Raw genomic sequence first — 15,220 nt, 5'->3', positions numbered from 1 at the left:
TGAGAAGGAATCTTTCTCAGTTTATTTCAGATATAAATCAGCTAGGCAGCGTAAAACGTGCTTCTATATGCTCACCAGGTGCAGGGATGGGTTTTGGCTGAGATTGAGAAATTCGATGCTGGAGAATAATAAAATGGGAGGGGAACTGAAGGCTGAGAACATCGAGGAGGCGGAGCCGGCGCGAGTTGAAGCATTTCTGTCCAATCAAAAGGAGACGGTAGGAGCAGAAGGGGGAGATAAAGGGGGAGCGGGAGATCCTTAGTCCCGCCCAGTTACTCTAGCCCGGCGGTCGCAACAGTAGCTTCTGGGTTTAGGTGTTTCTGCGCTGGGAGAGCGGTCGATTTCCAGGCTGGCTCCAGCAATGGCCTTCGCAAATTTACGGAAAGTGCTCATCAGTGATAGCCTGGACCCTTGCTGCCGGAAGATCCTGCAAGATGGAGGGCTGCAGGTGGTGGAGAAGCAGAACATGAGCCAAGAGGAGCTGATCGCCGAGCTGCAGGTAATGCGAGAGGGAGGAAGACAAGCATCCTCCGCGGAGGCAGGCTGGCCGCTGCGCCCGGGCCAGCGCGCCCCACCCCCACACCCCGTCCCGTGTATCAGTCGGTCCTGGGGCCTCCTGATTTGGGGGTTGGGGGAGGGGGAGACGAGGGAGGATCAACGGCAGCGAGCTGCAGGATGTAAACTTTCCGTTGAGTTTGCAACCGAGCTTTTCGCGTTGGCTTGCCACCCGCGAGTAGTGCAATGTGTAGGCTGCTCCAACGGATCCTGCAGGCTGTCCGCGGGATGCCAGCGCGGCTCCCCAGCGCCTTGGTGCGCAGTGGCCCTGGCCGCTGGGCCCCGCGCGCGGGGCACCGAGGGAGGCGCGCCAAAGTGGCTTCCGGCTCAGGGGCCCGCGATCCTACCCCGACTAAGCCCTGGCTCGCGCAGCGGAGTCCTGCCTTCCCAGAGGGTTGGGGGGTGGGGTGCGGCGGAGCTGGCCGAGTCCCAGCCTGTCTCGTGGCAGCTGGAAAAGCTGCAGACAAGGCAGCAAATGTACCCGCTTTTCGTCTGACGCAAGACTGCTGCGAGTTTTCACCGCCCCTCCACCCCCTGGTAGCTCGTAGGAAACGCGCGGGCTGGGGGCGCCCGAGTTTCCCCGGCCGCCCACGCGGCCGCAGCAGCCGCCTCAGAGGTCCAGGCTTGGCTTCCGCACGTGGCCCCAGCAGATGGCCTCGCCTTGACCTCATCGCTGGTCAGGAATGACAAGACAGGACTAGAATCCATCCCAGGCGCCCCTAGGAAACTGGTACACTGTTTCTTAGCAAATCTTTCTAAGGAACGTGTATCTGTCGTGATGTAGAATTAGCCCAGTCTTCCTCCGCGGTCGTAATTTACCTTGGTTGTAAGGGCCCTGTGAGATTTGGTGGCTTCGCCCAGTGAATGTCACTTGTTTTGTGAACTCTTCCAGCTCCTGCACTTCTACACTCCTGGCACCTGGGTGTCTACGCCCCATCCCCCAGCTTCCACACTCTGCAGTGTAGCCTCCTACCAGCCTCAGGATGGATCCACCCCTTCCACCCTTAGCTCCCCCTAAAGAGGCAGCTACTGTTATTTCCTCCGCTACTGCACGGTCCTCAGCACTGTCTGTGCAGTCTTCTCTGCCGTTGTGTCTCTTCCTCGACTCCCCGGCCCCATATCCACCCTGTCCTGTACTCAGAGAAGTGTCTGACCGGTCCTAGCCTTCAGGAAGCTTGTAGGTGAGTTAGGGAGCCTGGCCAAACGGCGATTGAGACGATTGACTCACCACATGAGTGGGAAATGGGACCATGCAGCAGCAGCTCGGCCTCTGCTTGATCCGACCGCTGAAAAAGCAGAGAGAAGGGGCGATCAGCCTGGGCGGGGTGGGGGGGCAAGGGCCCAGGTTCTGACCTAAGGAGCAGGGTAGGGCTAGATGAGACAGAGCACCTCCCATTCTTCACCTCCTCTTTTGTATGGATAGTATCAACGACCTCCACCAGATCTCTGGAGTAGGAGAGTGGCCTTCCCTTAGGGGCTTTGTAGCTTTCTTATGGAAGTTTGAGGTCTTATGGGGATTGGGGGTGGGGGAGATGAGTCACGGAGGGGTAAGTGCGGGATTGAGAAGAACCAGGGAGGGGTAAATACAGATTTGGGAAGAACCGGAGGCCTCCGCAGGAGTGGGGGCTTCAGTGAAGTTGGGCGTTCAGCCAGGTGGATGCTGGGAGTCTGGAGCTGCAGTCCGGAGGCCTTTGTAAAGGCCCTGCAAACTTGCGGGACAGAAAGGGTGTTTTCTTGGCTAGACTGCCGGGCATCCGTGGGCTGTGTGGGAGCACCCAGCCATCCTGTTTTTGTAAAGCATTCAGTTGGGAGTGTTGGTTAGACTCCTTGGCAGCCCACCGGAGGGGGGCTTCTCTGCTGCGTGCCTTTTTATTCTGAGTGCAGAGGCCTCCGCCGTTAGTGTCCCTCCCCTTGCCCGGCTCCCTCCCCCGCCTCTGCCTTTCGCCCCCCCATTTAAATCTTTGTTAACACTGAAGGAAGCTCCAGCACGTGGCCTGAAGCAGGCGTGGTCTCCACTCCCACTTAGTATTCTGGGCAGGCACGGTTTGCTCTCTCTCACTCCCCCAGAACGGTCCTTTTCAGACTTGAAGCAAGTCACAGCTAGTCCATTACTGGGTAATGAAGTCGGTTTAATGGGTCATGATTAGCATTTTAAAAAAGCAAAATAAGAAATATCAGAGAGCAGTGGAGATACTAAGGCTAATATTGTGTCATGAAATTTGTTGCAATTATGTGTTGTAGCTGGGGGGGGTGTGGGTTTAAAAATCACAATTTAATCTTATGTTTCTAACTATGGGTCTTAATTAAAAAACGTTTAGGAGTTAGGAACTCACAAAACTGAGACTGTACTCCTCCTCGTTCTGCAGATGCCATGTCTTAAATATGCAAGGAACATTTAACTCTTAGCCTAGATCAGTGGCTTGTAAACTTTGCCCGGGACCCACAATCAGAAATTCACTTTACATCACAACTCAGTCTACACTCACGTATGTGTACATGCACACACTGAAGTTTCATGAAATGATACCTTCACCGTATGTGATGCGCTGGCATGTTTTCTCCTGTCCCATTAAATAGCAGTGCAGGTCAGAATCCAGTTAGACTGCATGCTGGTGATAACTTAGGGAAGCATACTGACACCTTTATCTCAGAATTTTAAGAAAGATAAAGAAGGGAATAAATTTCCACGCAAGAGTCTTTTGAAAGGCTCATTTAAAATAGGAATTTCCAGACTGTACACCAGGATTTAGTTTGCAAAAGTTAAATAATCCCCAACTTAATCAGGATCACACCTGATGTACAGAACAGAGCCTACCTGCATCTTTTATGGCTGGGGAACTGACCTGGAAATTCTCTTGGACTTCATCCATGATTTAAGTCAGAGGCATGAGCAATGCTAGCATTGCCTCCAGGGCCAAGCCTGTCCTTGTTGGGAAAGTATGTGTGAACTTGGGAAACGTGAATGGGTTTTCACTGCTGAGTTGGCAGTTTGTCCGGAGCAGCCATCAGTCCAGCAGAACAGGGGCCTGCTGTTCTCCAGCACTGAGGCAGCTGGGGGATGGGGTTGGGGCCCAGGAGGAGGTGCACCTTGCCAGCTGACGCTCCTAACGCTGATAAGGCGCTCAAAGAGCAGAGAAGGTGGTGAGAGGTGTACTCCGCCCTGGGAGTGCCAAAGTGGGCCTTGGGGATGCTGGAAAGAAAGGTAGAATCGCAGCAAACTGAGGATGAATCCCATGACAGAGGATTTGCAAAAGGCTGTAGTTTTCTACGTGAGGAGAGGAGCAGGCTGCATGGAGCCAAAGTCTGGGAGGAATGACATGTGGTCTGAGAAGAGGATGGTGCCTGAGAGTGCCCAGTATGTTGAGGGATCAGCAGGAGATAGGTGGGCACATTGTCTCATTAAATATGTGCTGATTGAAGCAGCTGATGATGCAGTTGAATGAAGCTGGGGGTGTGGAGGGTGTAAGAGGCCTTGGAAGCCAGTGAACTCTGGCCAACAGGATTGGGACCAGGGTTTGCTGAATGGGAGTCTCCGAGGGCAGATTGTCCTCGTGGTTCGGACCAGCCCTGAGTGCACGTCTGTACTGGGTCGAGTGGAGACTCTTCAGACTTTCTGGCTCGGAAGAAAGCTGGTTTGAGGGGCACTACCCTTGAGGAAAAGTAGAGAGAGGCTGCAGGGTAAATCTCCCTAAGGGAGATCCTTCCATAGAGCGAGGCTGGGCTGGTTAAAGAAAAACTAGTGCTGTTCCTGAACTTGTCCTCAGGGCCTACAAGAATGGGGTGGACAGCTGGGGCTGTCCTTGTCTGCACCCACAGCCGGTCTGTTCTGTTCTCTGAGAAGCAGATGCCCGAGGTTTGGAGAAGGTGGTGGCCGCTTTGGAGAGAGAATTCAAGGAGGCCAGACCCTTGGGGGTGACTCGAGGAGGTGATTGGGGTAGCATGTGCAGAGCAGGACTGGGCCTGAGATGTGGGCCCAGAAAAAGAAGAGGCAAAGTGGTAATAAGACTGTGACTCTGTGAGTGGCCCCTGCCCACTTCTTGTCAGTTGAACTTGGACCCCTGGCGCTGGGCTGACCACTTCACAGGAAGTTCTGTTTCCTCTGTCTTGCCAATTACCCAAGGTGCCATTGCTGGTGGTAAAGGAATATGCCTTCAAAATGTGCTCCCTTGCTGTGAAATTGCCCTCCAAGAAGGTTATGTAATTTACACTCCTATTTCCCTGTCTTTTCACCAACACCGAGTATTATCAACTTTCTCTTTTGTCAGTATGATACCTGAAATTACCACATGGAGCACCAACTGGTAAACATAAAAGGTCTCTGGTGAGGATAAAAAATTTAAAATAAAAAATAAAAGCACCGTGTTTTGATCTTCTAAACCTAATACACGACTTGGCCTTACTACCATCCTGTGGCAAATTAGGAAGTTTCCCGATTTGATTTGATTTTAAACATCAATCCACAGAGATGTCTAGCAAGGAACAGGTTAATAATCTGAAAGTAATTTTAAAATTCTGTGTATCACTGGTTCATGAGAAAATGTCAAACATGGTAATACTCTGATGTGAAAATGAAGTAAACAAAAAAGTATATATTAAACTATCGTTAAGTTGGCTTTTTAATTTTTTTTGCTTTCCTCAATTACAGTTCATATTCAGTATTATTTTACATTCGTTTCTTGCATACAGCATAATGATTAGACATTTATACAATTACAAAGTGATCTCCCTGGTAATTCCAGTGCCCGCCTGGCACCACACACAGTTGTTATAATGTTATTGACAAGAGGGCGGGGCAAACACAGGCTCACAGTTGTTTGCATGGAACATAACACGATGCTTAATAAATAATAGTACAAGACTAAGTTCCGTTTCACGTACTCACAACTGTAAACCTGCGTGTGCCCGCCCTGTGCATTCAACCCCACGACTATTTTGTTAACTACAAAGATACAACATTTTAAAATTCGCATTTCTTTGATATCTAGTGTTCACAAGTTTTGTAATAAATTACTGGCCACTTTGTTAGTTCTTCTCTAAATTGCCTACTTACTACAGCTTTGCCTTTCTTTTTTTTTTAACTGTGTTTTCTATCATGTAAGAAAGTGATTTGTAGGAAGTCTTGATTATTTTGGAGGATGAATCTTCGTTCTGTTACACATGTTGGGAAACGTTTCTCCCCTGTCAAGCTTGGCTTTAACTCTGTTTATGGATCCTTTCCATACGGAAGTTCACATTTCAAATGCAATCAAACTCGTGCATATTTTCCTTGGTGACTTCTGGGACTCGTGCCTTGCTTGTGAAACTCTCTCGTCCCAAGATCATAAATGTATCCCCTTGCATTTTGTTCTACTGCTTGTATTTTTTAAGTTTCTTTAATTCATCTGGATTTTTAAAAATCTGTAGTGAGGTAGCAATTAAATATCTTGTTCATTACCTTTTCCTGGTGCCATTTATTGTACAGATCTTGCTTTGCCCATGACTTTGAATTTCACCTTTGTTTTCTAAGTTCCCACATGTACCTGTGTCTGTTTGTCTACTGCCTATTGGGTTTTGTTCACTGATTTGGCTGAACTTTTTTCTGTCTGAACTTTTTTCTCTCTCTCCCAGCTTGTTCTCCCTTTTCAGAAAACTCTTGAGTGTCCTTGTATATATAGATCTTAATCATTTTTACCATAGTCTGGAGATGGGAATATATCTGGTGCTGGATTTTCAATCACGTGGCCTGTTCAGCTATTTGGGGAGGACGTTGGGGGTGGGGAGAATGGTGAGGTTAGGTTTTCATGGGCCTCTCTAATCATGGGATTCATTTTTTCAGTGGAATGTTTTACTGCGTATCAGCTATTAAAATAATCTTTGCTTTAGAGACATAAAATACAGATGAGGAAAACGAACTGCAGGTCAGAGAGAGGACGTCTAAATGTGAAACAGATGATAAGAAAATGGAGGAGGCGCGGTGAGGGAGCCTAGGATTTTTTGCAAATGTTTCATGGAAGGGAAATTGATCCTTGTCTTGAAAATCCGGCAGTGTGTGGCCAGGCAGGGGGAGCCTTTTCCTTTGGAGCCAAGTGCAGTGGACTTGAATGTGGGACAGACAGCAGTGTCCCCTTTCTGCCTGGGCATTGGCTGGTGTTCAACTAGGGAGGTATTCAGAGTACCTGGTGTTGGCTGCCAGCCCAGACAGGGTGGCTGCTGTCTGTTTCCTCTAAGCTTTTCGTGCCTCGGACACGCCGAGATCGCACCACTCAACGTGCGACAGGGAGCTGTCCTGTGTGTGTCACTGTGAGCTTGAGGAGCGGAGCTGCGAGTTTACCTCATGTGACAGGGCCTAGCATGATGCCAGATCAAGGTGTGTCCAGAAGCCTTCCAGCCATGCAGTATGAAAAAGACACGTTTATTGAAGATACAAGGTAAAAGAAACATTGGGATGAAAGTACATGGTGACAGTCAGTGATGCCTCAGTCCCCTTCACAGTGGACACCTTGAGACCTCACACAGTTCTAATCGCCATCACATGCCCTGTTATATTTTGTTGAATCTTATCAAAGGTCTCAAATTTCTTCCCCTTCAAAGGTGATTTTAGTTTGGGAAAAAGCCAGAAGCCACAGGGCCCCAAATCTGGGCTGTGGGGGATGGGCGGTTGAGTCACTTGGGTAATTTGATTTTTCACCAAAAACTCTGCAGGAGACGCGATGCATGAGCAGGTGCATTGTTGTGACGAAGCTGCCAATCACCAGTTGCCCATAGCTGCGGCCTTCTGAATCATCCCAGTAGTTTCCATGGAGGAATGTTAAAGCTTAATGCAAAATCTGATACAGATTCATTACTGTAGTCTCTCAGTCATTTTGAATGCGACGGCCACAGAGTGCACATGCTCACTCAAGGGCATCTACTGCCCCCACTGGCTAGTACCGTGAGGTCGTCATTGTTCATGCATGTGCGTTCCGGTCCACTCTCCTTGGCTGCCAGGTTCCATCCAGGTCATGCAAACTGTTCTGGTTACATTAACAATGGCTGGACTTTTTCTAGACAGACCTCAAACGGAGGGAAGAAAGTTCTTGTGGGGTCCATCCGAGAGCTTCACTGAGGAAAATCCAGAGACTTTACTCACGGGAGTCAGATCAGATGTGGGAGGGGCTTAAGGGGCCATTTGCTCCAACCCTGGTACAGGCAGAGACCAGGCTGGGGGTGGCGTGACTGGCCTGGGTCTAGCACCCAGCCTCCCAACTCGACTCCCAGCCCGCTGCTCCTGTGACGACTCTTGCTTCTTCCTCACCCACCTGGGATGGCCAGTGCGGGGCAGACATGTGCGCATGGGGTGTTTCTTAGGGATGCTCATTGGGTGTCTCAGCAACAGTATCCTTACTCTGGGAAGACACCCCAGGGTGGTCTGGATGAGCCTCTGAAGCCAGTCTTGGGGTCTAGCTTAGCCCAAGTAAAGTGGCTGTGATGACTAGAATCTTTTTTTTCACATATGTATTTAGTCTAATGTTGCCTGGAGTTTGAGCCATTAGGGACCAATTTCACTGTTCTCCCCTTCCCCCTTACTTTGGTTTCTATTTTAGGAAATGCTTTCTTTCGACCGTTTTGCCTTTCCGCACTTCACTTTTTCATTCAGCCAACCAGGACATTCGCTGACTGCCTTCCACGTTCAGCACGGGGGCTCCCAAGGTGGAATTCGGTCCCACCTCCTGTAGTTGCTCAGGGTCGATGCAGGAGTGGCATCCCTGGGCCGGGGCCAGCTGTCGTGCCTCTTCCCACACGGTTGGGGAGGCTGAAGCTCAGATTCTTGGCTTCTAAGGGCTGGGGCTTGGATTTGAACCCAGACCTGACTGGTGGAGCTCTCGGGTGTGTAAACAGTACATGGGTGCCCTTGCTTCCCCTTCCCCGAGAACATCCCAAGTCCGCCAGCATGTGGCAGCCCCGCTTTGGGCAGAGAAGCTCTAGGAGGAGGTCTTCAGTCCAGCTCGATGCACCCAGTTGTTTCTCCTTCTGCCGCAGGACTGCGAGGGCCTCATTGTCCGCTCGGCCACCAAGGTGACCGCTGATGTCATCAACGCAGCAGAGAAGCTCCAGGTGGTGGGTCGGGCCGGCACGGGCGTGGACAATGTGGATCTGGAGGCCGCCACAAGGAAGGGCATCCTGGTCATGAAGTGAGTCGTGGAGGCCGGGGGCGAGTGTGGAGACAGGCCTTGAGGAGGGAGGAGAAACCTCACTTTAGAGAGAGCCGGGTCGGAGTCCGAGGGCTTCCAGGAGGAGGAGGCCTGATCCAGGGTGGTCAGTGCTTCCAGCTTAGTGGCGCCCAAGGGTTTGACCTTGAGGCTGTGTTTGTCAACTCAGTGCCTCACGAACCCACCCCACAGATGTTTGTAGTCTTCAGCCTGGTTCAGGAGGCAGAAGAAAGTTAGTGAATTTGTCTGGCTCCTCTGAATTAGCTCTGCCCCTCCCCCTCCCTCGTTCTGTCTGGAGCCAGATATTGTTAGCCCTGCTCCTGCTCTAAACCCAAACGCACAGCCTTTGCTACCAGGGTGACTCTGCCTTCATCTTCCTTACTTCCCTGCACCCCCTGGAGCCAAGAGCACAGTTTCTCTTTCACGCCTCAGGGCCAATAGGAAAAGTGTCCCCGCTGGAACTGTTTTTGCATAAATTCAGGGGAAACATCACTGCCAGTGCAAGGAGACACTCCTTTCTGGCTCCCGCCTGGCACTGGCTGAGGCAAGATTGTTCCCAGTCCACTTCTCTGTCCCTTGGAGTCCTTTTCTCTTCCATTGGGAACCTCATTGTCCTCTAGTCCCTTCCCTCAACCCCCCTGTAGGGTAGGGGTGAGTTGGTCTGTCACCCAACTGAGGGCAATACCCAGCAGCAGGAATGTTAACCAGTAGCCCTGTGACTTCCGGGCCCTGGCCCCAGGGGCAGCAGCCCGCTGGCCCGGCCCCTCCTCCCGCATCCCCATCCGGCCTGTTGGCTGGGGATCTGGGGAGCCAGGGTCTGGTGCAAAGGTGGGCTCTGAGAATCCTTTTTTCTTTTTTAAACCAAGCCAAAAAACCAGTTTTATTAAAGAAAGATTTTGCATGATTTACTGCCCATTGGTCTGACCTGGCACACCTCTAATGACACCAGTCACCCGGGTCAGTGACGCCGGTGTGCGTGCTCTGATGCTACCCACACGCCGTGCCCGGTTCGTACCATCGCCGCCATAGTGCCGGCACCACTCTCGGCCGGCGTGGCCCAGCCCTCCAACGTCAGCCGTCCTCCAGGCTGGGCGGCTGTTGGCGAGGATTTCTGGTCCTTCTCAGAGGCTGCTTGTACCCCAGCATGTACTTCCCACCTTTCATAGCAAAAGTCAGGGCCTCGAGTTGATCGACTTCAGTGACTTTCTCGTCTTCTTTGCAGCCATCGTCTTCCTGCCTTGGGTGCGGGACGGCCCCCAACCAAGCGCAGTCGCCAAGATGTCTGAGAGTCCCTTCATGTGGACCTTTTTTAAAATAAGGAATCTCTTGTCCTTTTCTCTCCTTGTAACCTTCATTTTCCAGAGATGAAAAGACCCAAGGGGGAGAAGGAGGGTGAACGTGTATGTTAATAAATTCTTCCCAAAACAAAAAAGGCCTGGAGAAAGAAAAATAGTTGCATAGGCGGCCGGCTCTTCTCCTTTCTGTAAAATGGGCGGAGTCAGCGTTGCTCTGAGTGTAAAGGTGCGAGGGAGCTTTCTCACTTTAGAACTGGTTGAAGGATGGGAGGAGAAGCCCCACAGTGGAGATAAAACTGTTCACTTGGTTACTAGTAAAAGCCAGGGTGGGCACCTTTGTGGAGGTCGGCGGGCAAGGGCTGACCCCTGCATCTGATAGATGTACCGCCCTCACGAGCACAGCCTCCATCTGATGTGTGACATGGAGCCGAGGCCGGCCTGTGCGTCCTGCCGGCAGGTAGGTTCTGAAATGAGAGGAGACAGACAGGGTCCAGGCCACACACACCTTTCCCAATCGGGGAGACACTTCCGTGCCTCCGAGAAGTGAATTTCGGTGGAGAGACCAGGTGCGTTTCTCTACTGGAGGTCCCTCCGCGTGGAAACACAAAGCCAGCGTTTCCTCCAGCCCCGGGGTGTAGCAGCGGCACACCAGCGAAACCAGGGGCAGCGGCGTGGGGTTTGTACATCGAGAGCGGGTAGGAGCAGAGCCAGGAGTGGGAGCACAGGGGGTCCTCGGGCTTCCTGCTGGGCTGGGGTGGGAATGCTGGGTCCGGGCCCGCTGATGTCCCCTCTCTCCTTGCCTCCTCAGCACGCCTAATGGGAACAGTCTCAGTGCCGCGGAGCTCACCTGTGGGATGATCCTGTGTCTTGCCAGGTAAGTGGCTGACTTCTCACAGCAGAGCCAGTCCCTCTGGTGGTCAGTTAGTACCATTTCCCCAAGCAGAGTGACCCACAGAACCTGGGGGACGCTTCAGCTTCTCGAGGTGCAGGGCGCCAAGAACCTTCACGCTGTCAGTCGTCTGCCGAACATTCCGTCCACTGGCTCTGGAGCACCAAGGTCGGGATCCAAGTGCTTACAAGTGGGGAGGGGCGGCCACTGGGCTGCCGCTCATCGCCCAGGGGCAGGGTTGTGGAGAGAGGAATTGTGCGTGATCTTTCTTTTCTCCTTTCTCTCTTTCCACCCTCTGCATCTATTCTCTGTGCGGGTCCTGCATTTGGTTTCCACACATTACCTTCTATCCGCTGAGCCTTGCAAATGCTGTTCCTGCTGCCTGGAGCACCTTCCCCAACGTCTTCGTCTGGGGAACTGCTCATTCTTTAAGATAAAGCTCCAGTGTTAATTCATCCAAGAAGCTGCCTTTGGATTCCTCAGCTGAGCCATGTCCCTCACTGATTCCCTTGGCCAGGTGACAGGGCTTAACCTGTCTATCACCATCCTCACAGATCTGTGTTGAATAGAATAGAATAGAATAGAATAGAATAGAATAGAATAGAATAGAATAGAATAGAATAGAATAGAATAGAATAGAATAGAATAGAAATAGAAATAGAACAGAATAGAATTAGAATAGAACAGAACAGACTAGAAAGCTGCCCCCAGATCCCTTTGCCTACTTGTGGGTTCGTAACACCAGGGAACACAAATGGTTAAATCTTTGACCTTTTTTGGCAGAATTCTGCGGGTGGGGCCTCTCGAGTAGAGGGGATGGACAGCCTAGGAACCTTTGGACGGACACATAATATGCATGAGCCCTACTGTGTTGGGTAGTGACATGACTGTTGAACAGGCATTTCTGTGACCAAGGGGAAGGGAGTGGAGCCAGTCACGGGGCAGGGAGCTGCCCTAGGTCCCTTGGCAGAACCTTGGATTCTTTTTCCTTGATCTCTCGGGCGCTTTCCTCTTCATCTCCCTGGCACCGAGTCCACATCAGAGGGTCAGAGGCTGTACTGGAAACGAATCACTGAGACCTGGGATCCTTACACGAGCGGCCAGGCAGCCAGGTCTCCTTGCTTCTCTGCTCAGGCCTGAAATCTTCTGGGGCCGAGAAGTTCCTCTTTCCCTCACCCGAGCCCGGTCTCCCTCCTGCTGGGGAAGACCAGGAGGGGCTCACCTGTGTCTCACTCTTCCCTGGGATTTCTGCTCTAAGATATTCACTGGTGTCCACTGGCCAGTGAAGAGGGGAAGAGGTTGGAGACAGAGGAACGGGGACAGCTGCCGCAGCAGAGGGGACCCAGCCTGGAAGGGTCGCTGAGCTGGCTGTCTGGGTCTCCCAGGCCATCTGAACTACACTTATTTCCCCCAGAAAGTGGGGAGGCCTGAGCCCAGGTGTCACCTGTGCTGTTAAACCCACTGCTGGGTTTTGGGTTTTGTTTTTTGTTTGTTTGTGTGAGGGAGGGATCTCCTTTCTATCTAATTCATTCTCTCACTTTTTTTCCCCTGGAGGTGGAAGGAAAGGCTTGGGAAACAGGGATGATTTTTCCCCATCCAGGAATCGGAAAAATGGAATGATTTAAAGAGGGCACCCCAGGCCCAGTCCCTCACCCATGACCTCACTCATCAAAGATGCCTCAAAACTAAGAAATAAGGACCCGTTAAGAAGGAACTGCCGTCTTGTGATTTGTGTGTTTCCTCAGACTGCTTTCCTGGCAGGGCAGCAATAGGCTGGAATGGGAGCTGTGAAGGGTCAGGTCAAGAGCACTGGGCCCTGTGGGTGTAGAGGCCCAGGATAGGCCTCACGGCAGGGGAGGGGCGCTTCGAACAGATGACAGGGGTTCCTCAGGTGCTGGAGAAGAACAGTGACATAGAGAGGAGAAGGCAACAGACGCAGATTTCCCCGTTTTGCCTGCTCTACCTTCTCTTGTAAGTCAGGCCCCTCGTAGGCTCCTCGCCCACTTCTTGGTCCCCGAGTCTGGCCTGGTGAGGACCTAACCTGGCTCTGTGACTAGCTGGGTGCAGCAGCTAGAGGGAGGGTCTGGGATTTCTTGTGGTCCGTGGTGCATCTTAGGCAGCACTGTGCAGTCAGGTGGGCAGGGGGCGGGAGATAAGGGGACCGAGAGGGGGCAGGTGGAGGGACGGGGGGGGGCTCCGTCACGCTAGATGAGGCATTTGTCAGGATGGCTCTGCTGGAAAGAGAGCACTTCCTCTCCACCAACGCAAGTCACTCTCCGTTATTAGTTTCCTGAAATGAGGCATGATGGGCAAGAGGAGGGAGATGGAGCTTCTCGCTGTGTCCTTAAGTTTGGCCGAAGTTACCCATGAGTCCATGGGGCTCTCATCACAGGAGAGCAGCTCCACCCTCGGGTGCAAGTCACAGTGACGTTTAGACATGAAAGAATTTGTTTTAAACTTCTCTTTTTAAAATATTTTATTTATATATTTTTAGAGAGAGGAAAGAAGAGAAACATCAATGTGTGCTTGCCTCTTGAGGGCCCCCTACTGGGGAACCTGGCCTGCAACCCACACATGTGCCCTGACTGGGAATTGAACTGGTGATCCTTTGGTTTGCAGTCTGGCACTCAATCCACTGAGCCACACCATCCAGGGCAGATTTTTTGTTTGTTTGTTTTAATGAGTCAGTGATGTAGGAACACAGAAACAATATCTTGGAATCTTTTCGTGTGTGCACGCACAACACACACCACTAAATTTTGTGGTTGGCAGGAAAGCCTGCATTTAAATACTTTGGAGGCTGCCTGGTCGGATCTTCCTTGGCTTTGAACCAGTTCAGCTGACTCCAGTTGGGTGATGCTGGGTGAGGTGTTTAACCTCCAGTGTTGGGCATTATGCAGTTGGGGGTTAAAACAACTTAATGCACATCTGAACATTTCCTATAAGAAGCTTGGATGGCCTTGTCCCAAGTGACATCTTACCCTGTGACCTCTGACTTTGCCCTTACTCCCTTCGTCTCCTCCAGAAACCACTAGGAGACTCAGACCTGCATGTTAATTAACCAACAGGAGGGGAGAGGCTGTGTGGGGTGGGGCGTGAGTGTGCCTGCAGGGTGGGGCGGGAGGTGGAGTAGAAGTTGGAAGTGTCAGGACTGTTACACCCACCCGTTGAAATCTAGCCCGAGGCCTTTGGGGCTTCAGAAACTCCTCAGGAAGAATAAATAATCAATTGTCCCTGATGCAGTAGATGTAGGCTGTGTCCCTGGAGAGACTAGGAAAACAAAAATCCTTGAAGTTCTGGAGCACTTGATGCCATCAGAGTTCTGCGACACCACATTTTGTTGTCCCTACACACCCTGGAGGATTGGCTGTTGACTGTTATGTGCCCAGAGTCACGCTGATACCCCAGACCCCAAGTCAAGTTTGCCAGGGTTCCGCTCTGCTGCACCACCTCGACCCTCCTCCGTGCTTCTGAACCTGAGGCCCCCAGACCCAGGCAGAGGTGGTGGCTGCGCACACGGCACGTCATGCTTCCTTCCTGAGCTGGCGGGGGTCTGCATGGGCCGGCTAAACCTGTGTCTACCCTTGCAGGCAGATTCCCCAGGCGACGGCTTCCATGAAGAATGGCAAATGGGAGCGGAAGAAGGTGAGCAGCCGGCCTTGCCTCCCCCACCCCCAGCTCAGTGCCTGAGGTTCATTCCTGATGCTGACTTTGGCTTCTTTGCCTGTTTGGCTGTAGTTCATGGGAACTGAGTTGAATGGAAAGACCCTGGGAATCCTTGGCCTGGGCAGAATTGGGAGAGAGGTGGCCACCCGGATGCAGTCCTTTGGGATGAAGGTAAGGGGTTGGTGGGCTTCCTGTAGAAGGTTTAGAAGAGGCAGCTTTGTTTGAGAGAGGCTGAAGGCTTTGTCCTAAGGGTCTGACCTCCCCCGTCCCCGCCCCCACTTTTAGAACCTTGACTTAAACAGGCGGTAAAGCCAGCGAAGGAGGGAGGGTTTCCTGCCTATGTGGACTCTTGAACTCAAAATCTGCAAAATCAAGAAATACTTGGTGGAGGTGCTTCAGTTCTGGGGGGAGGAACGGCCCTGAGTCCCAGCAGAGCAGAGAGGGGTCCCGATCCTGCCAACCTTCCCTCCCCTGCCGTGAGGGCCTCCTTCTTTGCTGTGTCTGTCGCCTGTGATAATTCAGAAACACGAGCAGTTGATAGATAGCCTTACAACAGAGCAGTTCTGTCCGTCTAGTTCCCCTCCACACTCCAGAAGAGACTGAAAGGCGCTTGTCTGTTCGCTGATATGGTTGTAGAGCCAGCGGTG

General features: G+C 51.8%; 1 protein-coding gene and 1 non-coding gene across 2 annotated transcripts in view; one reads left to right on the top strand and one right to left on the bottom strand.

Annotated features, from left to right (window-relative positions):
• Positions 1-251: 251 nt before the first annotated feature.
• Positions 252-15,220, top strand: part of PHGDH (phosphoglycerate dehydrogenase) — a 33,563-nt gene continuing 18,594 nt past the window's right edge. The window contains exons 1-5 of the mRNA XM_037135138.2: positions 252-499; positions 8,554-8,705; positions 10,827-10,892; positions 14,498-14,552; positions 14,646-14,744. Of these exons, the coding sequence (XP_036991033.2) occupies positions 362-499; positions 8,554-8,705; positions 10,827-10,892; positions 14,498-14,552; positions 14,646-14,744 (510 nt within the window). The 5' untranslated portion in view covers positions 252-361. The remainder of the gene's footprint in view (positions 500-8,553; positions 8,706-10,826; positions 10,893-14,497; positions 14,553-14,645; positions 14,745-15,220) is intronic.
• On the bottom strand, positions 11,901-11,985 carry LOC119041756 (small nucleolar RNA SNORD62). The gene has a single exon (XR_005081100.2). It is a non-coding gene; the product is annotated as a small nucleolar RNA SNORD62 (small nucleolar RNA).

Source organism: Artibeus jamaicensis, unplaced genomic scaffold (genome assembly GCF_021234435.1).
Source record: "Artibeus jamaicensis isolate MK-2021 breed Jamaican fruit bat unplaced genomic scaffold, CSHL_Jam_final scaffold_1689, whole genome shotgun sequence".
NCBI classification, from domain to species: domain Eukaryota; kingdom Metazoa; phylum Chordata; class Mammalia; order Chiroptera; family Phyllostomidae; genus Artibeus; species Artibeus jamaicensis.
This window is presented reverse-complemented; position numbering and strand designations above follow the sequence as displayed.